Raw genomic sequence first — 9,904 nt, 5'->3', positions numbered from 1 at the left:
TTTGGCAGTGAGTTTGCAGAGAGTGGTTCATCTTTGAAGTGCCCCCTCCTGACACACTGCTCTAGCTGGGTCAAGCTGTAAGCCTGCCCTGGACAAAGACTCTCTATTAACTGTGGTACGAAAGATCATATTACCTGCTTATCAACTCGGTGAGTCCAGGTCTGATCTAAAAGTCATTCCGTTCTAGATGTGGGAAAATTTTCAAATTATTGTCAACTTGTTCTGCTCTGTCTTCATTCAAAATCAACTTTGACTCCTGGAAGCATTTATTCTTCCTCTTAAGGACCATGAGGTAATCGATTATCTTGAACCTTGCATTGTGACACAACTTACATTGTGTAATTCACAATGTAATTCATAATGTAAGTACTCAATCGCTTCTCGGCCTTTTGGCTAAGATCAAGTGTGTGCAATGTAAGTACTCAACACCAGATTTACTATTTGGGAAATCTAGGATTCTCTACAAAGCTAATCTTCTTAGTCTTTCTTTTTTAGTTTTTTTTTTTTTTTTTTTAGTTTTTTATTTATTTGACAGGTAGAGTTATAGACAGCGAGAGAGAGAGAGGGAGAGGGAGAGGGAGAGACAGACAGAGAGAGAGAGAGAGAGAGAGAGAGAGAGAGAGAGAGAGAAAGGTCTTCCTTCCATTGGTTCACGCCCCAAATGCCAATCCAAAGCCAGGAGCCAGGTGCTTCCTCCTGGTCTCCCATGCAGATGCAGGGGCCCAAGCATTTGGACCATCCTCCACTGCCTTCCCAGGCCACAGCAGAGAGCTGGACTGGAAGAGGAGCAACCAGAACAGAACTGGTGCCCCAACCAGGACTAGAACCCGGCGCCCATATGGGATGCCAGCACTGCAGGCAGAGGATTAACCAAGTGAGCCATGGCGCTGGACCCTCTTCTTAGTCTTATTGTCAGAGGATTCATATCATTCTCAATTGAGTTCCTGAAGTTACTTCAAGCAGAACACTAGAACCAGAGAAAATGAAAGGGCTTTTTGGCCCAGTCAATGTTGAGTACGTGACATTGAATCAGATAAGCAGATTACCAGGGCCAGAGAGCTGTCTGTTCTTTAAAAAATTCTACAGCATGTATCATCAAGGCAGTGAATTCTACACTAGTTATCAAAATTTTTTAAAGATTTATTTATTTATTTGAAAGTCAGAGTTACACAGAGAGAGGAGAGGCAGAGACAGAGAGAGAGGTCTTCCATCCAATAGTTCACTCCCCAGTTGGCTGCAGCAGCCAGAGCTGCACCAATCCGAAGCAGGAGCCAGGAGCTTCTTCCAGGTCTCCCATGTAGGTGCAGGGGCCCAAGGACTTGGGCCATCTTCCACTGCTTTCCCAGTCCATAGCAGAGAGCTGGATTGGAAGTGGAGCAGCTGGAACTAGATCCGGCCCCCACATAGGATGCCAGCACTTCAGGCCAGGGTGTTAACCCACTGTGCCACAGCACCAGCCCCAACTTACCAAATTTTTTTTAAGATTGATTGATTTATAAGAAAGGCAGAGTGGAGAGAGAGAGAAAGATTCTTTGATCTACTGGTGCACTTCGCAAATAGCCACAACAGCCAGGACTGGGTCAAAGTGAAACCAGGAGCCAGGAACTCAGTTCAGGTCTCCCACAAGGCTGACAGGAACTCAAGTACTCAAGCCAACATTTGTTGCTTCCCAGGCACCAGGAAGCTGGCGTAGAAGCACAGTGGCTGGGACTCGAACCACCACTTCAATGTGGGATGCAAGAGTCCCTAGCCATGGCTTAAACTGCTATACCACAATACCTGCTCCCTAAATTATCAATACTTTAAGGTCATTTTGTATATATATAGATATACAAAAAATATATATATATAGAAGGTTTCATCTCTTTATAATACAGAAAGAATACAAAGGGGAAGAAAAAAGAAACACCTTTTTTAACTAAAAGAGTTGACAATTTTATTCTCACATTTCACAATACAAATGAAAACTGCACTTTTCGAAATCCCACTTCCCCCAAAACTATTCTTTCTTTGATAAGAAGGGGGAGCAAGTCTTCTTTGTCATGCTGTTAGAAAACACCCAGAGTCACAGCACCATGATCTCCTGGTGAAGCAGAACAAGCGATACAGAACTGCTAGGAAGAGGCCTCCCCTCTCTCCTTATCTGTCCAGCCGAGTCATTCCTGGACGAGTGGGCACCATCATGGGACGGGCAGGAGGTATCATCATTGGGGGCCCCGGCATCATTGGCATATGGCCTCCCATGGGTGGCCTCATTCCAGGAGCAGGTCCCACTGGCATCATCCCAGGAGGAGGAGGGCCCAGCATTGGCATCATGGGAGGGACTCCCATATGAGGTGCAGGCATCATACCAGGGCGAGGAGGACCCGGGAGACTGGGGGGAGGTGGGATCATCGCTCCTGCAGGAGGAGGGGCAAAGAATGGAGCAGGCGGTATCTTTCCTTGTTGAAATGCAGCTGTTGTTTTGTGGATCAGGCTCTGAGCCTGCTCTTCCATCCACTTCTGATAGTAGTCTTTCACATTCTCTTTGTGTTTCCTACCACTGCAGTGCGTCTTTCTCACAGATGGGGAGTCATGGGTGAGGTACGTATCGCAGCAGTCACAGTAAAACTTGGGCATGTTGCACTGCAGGCCGTTGGCCACTCCATTCCCCTTGTATATATATTTTAAATTATGAATCAAACTAGGAGGGAAATGTGCAGTTTTGAGGGGTACTTAATTTGCATTGGGCTAGGGAATTTTTTTCAACTTTGGCTTTATACTTTGAACTGGGATGTGTGATGAACTTGTTAATATTATTTAATTAAGCACGAGAGTAGTGATGCCAACCCTTCAGAAATGCCAAAGAGAAGCTGGAAAGTGCTTCCTTTATGCGAAAAGATGCAAGTTATCCACTTAAGGAAAGATGTAAAAAAATCGTATGCTGAGGTCGCCAAGATCTATGGTAAGAATGAATTTTCTATGCTTGAATTTGTGGGAAGGAAGAAGAAATTTGTGCTAGTTTTGCTGTTGCATCTTGAACTGCAGAAGTTGCTACTGCAGTGTGCTATGTAAGTGCTTAGTTAAGATGGAAAAGGCATTAAATTGTAGGGTTTAGTATTGCCCACTGGAAGTCACGGAATGTTAACCCTGAAATAAGGAGGGACTGCCATACCCTTCTATTCATTAGAAGACAGTCAATAAATCTAACCAATACTAAGAAAACAGGAATGAATTTCCACCTCTTGAAAAGGGAAATAGAGAAAAATTTGTGGGCAAATTTTAAAACCAGCACATTAGCTAATACCATTTATCTGTTTAAAAATATAGCAAGAATTCATGGTATGGATATGGAAACTGAAGACATTAAATTATTATTTTCAAGAAATCAAGATTGCCTACCACTCACTATATGACAGCATGTAAGTTTAGTGCATACATGGAAACAGCTAAAAATAGAACTACAAATTTCTTCAGACATGCACTTTATAAATACATAAATCCGGCCAGTGCCGCGGCTCACTAGGTTAATCCTCCGCCTTGCGGCGCCAGCACACCGGGTTCTAGTCCCGGTCGGGGTGCCGGATTCTGTCCTGGTTGCCCCTCTTCCAGGCCAGCTCTCTGCTATGGCTCAGGAGTGCAGTGGAGGATGGCCCAACTCCTTGGGCCCTGCATCCCATGGGAGACCAGGATACACACCTGGCTCCTGCCTTCGGATCAGCGCACCAGCCGTGGCAGCCATTGGAGAGTGAACCAACGGCAAAGGAAGACCTTTCTCTCTGTCTCTCTCTCTCACTGCCCACTCTGCCTGTCCAAAAAAAAAATTAAATAAATAAATAAATAAATATGTAAATCCTAACCTAGCAGGTATCCAGAGCCTTATAAATCAGTATCTCTGGGGGCTGGCGCTGTGGTATAGCGGGTATGCCGCCTGCAATGCCGGCATCCTATATGGGTGCCAGTTTGAGTCCTGGCTGTTCCACTTCTGGTATGGCTCTCTGCTATGGCCTGGGAAGGCAGTAGAAGATGGCCCAAGTCCTTTGACTGCTTCTCTCATGTGGGAGACCCAGAAGAAGCTCCTGGCAACTGGCTTCAGATAGGCATAGCTCCAGCCATCACGGCCAGTTGGGGAGTGAACCAGTGGATGGAAGACCTCTCTCTTTCTTTCTGCCTCCCCTTCTCTCCGTGTAACTCTTTCAAATAAATAAATCTTTAAAAATAAATAAATAAAACTGTATCTCTGGTTGCTAGGAATGGGGGTAGGATGACCAATGACATTCTTCATTTTATCTGTATCACTGATTATTTTTTACAATGAGAAAGATGTTTGTGTATTGCTTGTAATTAAAAACACACATTTGTGTAAACCATGCATATGAATACAAAATATGAAAGGCAGAAGGACTTAGTGGAAAGGACTGGTGTACAGGCTGACATAAATATTGGGTAAATGTGATTGCGCCCTGAGAGATGGATTGCTCACAAAACATGAGGGTCACTCCCGAGACTATGGTGCATCCTCAGGTAATGTTCTTCCTAGGTATATCTCTGCATTATGGTCACCTCCCTTAAGCTGTCGGTTACCTAAAATACTAGTAGGATAATGAAAGCAGATGCAATAAGCAGAGCTGACTGGCCAGCTTCAGTATGGTCAGCCTCCCTTAATTACAAATAGTTCACCATACAAGCTCCCATGGTGAACAACTGACCGGTACCTTGAGGTGAGAAGGGTTACAAGAGATCAGCAAAGCCAGTGCCAAACATCCCAAGTGCTTTCATACTTTCGTTGCTCATGTTCCAAGCCTGGAGCCTGGGAAGTAGTTAAGATTGTTCTTGTTTGGGAGAAGGGCTTGGATTCTTCTAGCAAAACAACCCTATCAGCGAGGAATACTTTCAACTACAAGAACCAGAACTTCTGACACATGCTGGCTTAAACAAGGATGGATTTCTTTTTCTCATATGAAATATTGACAATCCAGAGCCTCTCGTCACTTCTGCATGTGACCAGGAAAACATGTCACGGTTTTTCCAGCTGCCACCATGGACTTGTTACCACCCAAGTTGTGGGTCCACTTCTTGGTGAGCAGAAATCAAAGCTTCCACCAAAAGTAGTTGCCACACAAAGTAATTTATTTACACAAATAAGGAGACCACAGGGAATCGTTTCCAAAGCTCTGGATCTCCTAGCAAAGGAGAGTGGGTGTCTTTTATCTACAGGAAAATGAATATGCAAGACGGGAAGCACTTGTCATCACAAGCACAAGTGGGCACAAGCTTACACAGGCGCAGTTTAGAAATAACATTGCTTATGGGATGGTAATAAGACTTAAGTTCCTCCTGGGTGAAGATCTTAGTATTAACATTACAGCAAAATCAATTCTCGGACATTTGTGCACACTCAGTTGTCCTGACTGTGGTCATGACTGGCTCCAGATAGCTACTTGGGTCAGTTGAAGGTATCTATTTTCTCTAGGAGAGCCTGAAAGACAATTTTTGGTGAAACATTACTCTTTTTCCTGATTATTTATTGGAAGGGCTTCCTCAAACTCTGATTGTACGGGTTGTATAGTCAGGCTGGAGTTGGGAAAGTGTCTGGGGTTGGGAGCTAACATTGTCTGCTATGTAACCATTTTATTCACTTGTTCTTTGCCTGGAAGTCAAGTCTTTCTCACATTTCTCCCAAGCCTATCCGTAAGAAGCTCCCAGAAGATATGCACTTCCTGATGTCGATAGTCACTGTGTTTGTCGTGATGCCCATTTGTGTCACCTGGTCTCTGCTTTAGATCACACTTCATTGCAAAAAAGAAGGTGTTTTCTGTACAATTCTGTCTAATAAGTCTGTCCTTTGCCATTTCTACATTGTCCTCTACATGTTAAAATAGGACCCTAGTGGTTGTAACAGTGGCTTTTAAAAATATATGTCCACCTCCTTATCTCTAGTGAAGATGACTTAATTTGGAACAAGAGTCCTTAAAGATGCAATTATCTCAAGAATCTTGAGATGAAATCGCCCTTCACTTCCTAAGTGGGTCCTAAATCCAAAGTGACAAGTGTCTGTGTAAAAGACACAGTGGCCATTTGGCCTAGTGGTGAAGACGCCAGATAAGAAGCCAATATTCCACATTCAAATCCCTGGGTTAAATTCCCAGCTCCAGCACCTGGGTCCAGCTCTCTGCTAATGCACTCCCCTGGAAGCAACAGATTGTGTCTCAAGTAGTTAGGTCCCTGTCACCCATATGGGAGACCAAGATTGAGTTCCTAGTCTGGTTCAGCTCAGATATTATGGGCATTTAGGGAGTGAATTCTGTATCTGTCTGTTCGTGTGTGTCTCTGCCTCTAGGACAAATGTTTACTTCAAGAGACAGACATAGAGGGCAATGCCATGTAAGGACCGTGGTGAAGATTGGAGTCAGGAGATCACAAGACAAAGAATGTCAGTGGTCAGGGCTGGTGCTGTGGCATAGTGGGTACAGCCACTGCCTACAGTGCCAGCATTCCATGTGGGTGCCGGTTCATGTCCTGGCTGCTCCACTTCTGATCCAGCTCTCTGCTGTGGTCTGGGACAGCAGTGGAAGATGGCCCAAGTCCTTGGACCTCTGCACCCACGTGGGAGACCTGGAGGAAGCTCCTGGCTCCTGGCTTCGGATTGGCACAGCTCCAGCCGTTGTTGCCAACTGGGGAGTGAACCAGCAGATGGAAGACCTCTCTCTCTTTCTGCCTCTCCTTCTCTCTGTGTAACTCTGACTTTCAAATAAATAAATAAATCTTTTTAAAAAATGTCAGCAACCAACTCAAGGAGGAAGATGCAAAGAAGCGTTCCCCCCCAGAACCTTCAGAATGAGCAGAGCCCTGCAGACAGCTTGATGTTGGACTAATTAATAGCCAGCATAACTATGACAGCACACACTTCCTGTCATTTGAAGTCAGTCACCCAACTTGTGAGATTTTTATGGCAGTCCTAATGATCGTGTTTTTTTTTTTAACTATCTGTGAAACCAACAAATACCTAGAATCTTGTCTATAGAATTCAAAAGGCAATTCAAGTCATCTAGAGTTAATAGACAGTCAAAATCAGTCTGATTTTATAATTTTAAATCAAAACTAATCCTGACTTTTGTGCTAAGTCTACAGGGCATTCCAATTTAACAAAAAGGAGCTTTTCCTTAGTAATATCCCAAATTGTGGATTCAGTCCAGCCAATTTCCCACTTATTGATCCAGAGCAATAACTTTGTCAGGCTGAGTTCCAAATTCAGATAAATGTCCCTTTTTTTCTGTGCCCCTTTTAAAAATGGATTTTAATGACAGTACATTTTCCCAGCTCCTTCTGAAAATGTAACTCCAAACCAAGTAGGATGACCCAAGAAGATCTGAACAATTAAATGTCCGTCCCATTTACAGCCTGGTGCATCACAGCCAATTTTATTGCAGATTAGAAATCTAATCATTGTTAAGGGGTTTTTTTTCAATACCAACTTAAAGCTATTCCCATAACATCATACTCGCAATCTGTCACTTGTATGCTACTGGCAAAGATGGACGGTACATTAATAGTCAGAAATATTTTTAAATATCTTATTGAGTGAAGAAAAAAGAGGAAGAGCTTCAGGTGACATTTCAAAATAACTGATGATCATATGAGGTGGTCCTGTGTGGTAATCTGTCACACATATATCCTAGAAGAAAAAGGATTAGGAACCACCACAAGATAGCAACCTACTGTTGTCAGATAGAAAAATGCATGGACTTGGGGATCATCTGGCTTGAGATTTAAACTCTGACTTCTCTGTTGTGTAACTTTCAAGGGTTTCCTTAGTTTTTTCTGAGACCTACTTGGGATAAGTTGAGTAGGAACAAACGAGGGCTCATGAAAGTAACCAACCCAATGACTGACACTTAACAGGCCTTCAACAACTACTGGCTTCCTTCTCTGGACCTCATTCCCTTGTGACTTTTTCCTTAGCTTTCCCCAAGTGTCCAACTTAGAAAGTGCATGGCTCTTTTTGTGGATGTAGGGTTCTTTACTCCTTAAGTTCCTTAAAACCCACAACATCAGGACGTGTGCCACAGTGTCACCCACTTCAGAATTCCCTCATCTGTCTCATGGTTTGGGGACCAAGTCACCCTCCCAGATCAAGGATCCATCCCTAGAATTCCCCTGGACTGCCAACTGGATCCAGGGGCTAGTACCCCTGGAGCAGGCTCTAGCTCATGTGCTCACTTACCCACCAGAATTCTCTCTCTCTCTCTCTCTCCCCCTCTCTCTCTCCCTCTTTCTCTCCCTCTCTCTCTCTTATTGCTTTCTTTTTTAAAGCTTTTATTTATGTATTTGAGAGGCAGAGTTACAGACAGAGAAAGGTCTTCATCTGCTGGTTCACTCCCCAAATGGTTGCAAGGGCTGGAGCTGGGCCAATCCAAAGCCAGGAACTGGGAGTTTCGTCAGGGTCTCTCATGTGGTTGCAGGGGCCCAAGCACATGGGCCATCTTCTACTACTTTCCCAGGCCATAGCGGAGAGCTGGATGGGAAAAGGAGCAGCCAGAACACAAACTGGTGCTCATGCGGGATGCTGGCACTGCAGGTGGAGGCTTAACCTACTACACCACAGGGCCGGCCCCATCTCATTGCTTTTTCTTCAAAGCATCCCAAGCCTCAGCCTTCCCCATATCCTAGAAAGGTAGGTGATTAACTTAGCAACTTCCAGCCCTTTTCCCCAAGGTTAGGATCGAGAGTACATTGACTAATTCACTTAGTTACCGTTCTCTTTTCACCTGTTCTCAAGTTTTCAGCCACCACCTCTCTCTTATCTGAATAGGCACCAGCACCAAGAAGTCATTAGTTCAATTATCCAATAAGGACAATAGTGCCCAGACACTGTTCTGGGACTTAGGGATATTGCAGTTACCAAAATTAAAAACCGGGGCCAGTGCCGTGGCTCACTTGCATAATTCTCTGCCTGCAGCGCTGGCATCCCATATGGGTGCCGGGTTCTAGTCCCGATTGCTCCTCTTCCAATCCAGCTCTCTGCTGTGGCCCAGGAAGGCAGTGGAGGATGGTCCAGGTGCTTGGGCCCTGCACCTGCATGGGAGACCAGGAAGAAGCACCTGGTTCCTGGCTTTGGATCAACACAGCGCCAGCAATAGCGGCCATTTGGGGTGTGAACCAGAGGAAGGAAGACCTTTCTCTCTGTCTCTCTCTCTCTCTCTCTCTCTCACTATCTAACTCTGCCTGTCAAAAATAAATAAATAAAAACTGAAGCTCTTGTGCCACCTGTTTACTATTAGAAAGGATGGAAGAGGCCAGCTCTCTGCTGTGGCCAGGGAGTGCAGTGGAGGATGGCCCAAGTGCTTGGGCCCTGCACCCCATGGGAGACCAGGAGAAGCACCTGGCTCCTACCATCGGATCAGCGTGGTGCGCCGGCCACAGCGCACCAGCCGCGGCAGCCATTGAAGGGTGAACCAACAGCAAAAAGGAAGACCTTTCTCTCTGTCTTTCTCTCTCTGTCCACTCTGCCTGTCAAAAAGAAAAGAAAAGAAAGGATGGAAGATGCATAAGCAGTCAAAAATATAAGGGAGACAAGTGAAAAGGGCCTTAAGGAAAATAAATGGGGAAATGGAATGGTTTGGGAGAGGTGCATTTGAGCCAGGAACCAAGACCTGACCTGATTGTAAGGAAGAAGCTCAGGACCGGCATTGTGGTGCAGTGAGCTGAGCCATGGCTTGCAGCACCAACATCCCATGTGGCCATCAGTTCAAGCCCCAGCTGCTCTACTTCTGATCCAGCTCCCTGCTAATGTCTCTGGGAAAGAAGTGGAAGATGACCCAAGTGCTTGGGCCCCTGCCACCCACATGGAATACCTAGAAGGAGTTCCAGACTCCTGACTTGATCCTGACCCAACCCCAGCCATTGTTGCAATTTAGGGAGTGAA

General features: G+C 45.1%; 1 protein-coding gene across 1 annotated transcript; it reads right to left on the bottom strand.

Moving 5' to 3' along the window:
- Positions 1-1,895: 1,895 nt before the first annotated feature.
- On the bottom strand, positions 1,896-2,640 carry LOC100339337 (U1 small nuclear ribonucleoprotein C-like). The gene has a single exon (XM_051825153.2). The coding sequence runs from the start codon at positions 2,617-2,619 to the stop codon at positions 2,140-2,142; it is 480 nt and encodes a 159-aa protein (XP_051681113.2). The 5' UTR covers positions 2,620-2,640; the 3' UTR covers positions 1,896-2,139.
- Positions 2,641-9,904: the final 7,264 nt, after the last annotated feature.

Source organism: Oryctolagus cuniculus, chromosome 17 (assembly GCF_964237555.1).
Source record: "Oryctolagus cuniculus chromosome 17, mOryCun1.1, whole genome shotgun sequence".
NCBI lineage: Eukaryota > Metazoa > Chordata > Mammalia > Lagomorpha > Leporidae > Oryctolagus > Oryctolagus cuniculus.
Note: the sequence above shows the minus strand (reverse complement) of the source record. Positions and strands in the feature narration are given on the sequence as shown.

Coding starts and splice junctions, on each gene's coding strand:
- LOC100339337 (XM_051825153.2), bottom strand. CDS start 2,619: ATGCCCAAGTTTTACTGTGACTGCTGCGATACGTACCTCACCCATGAC.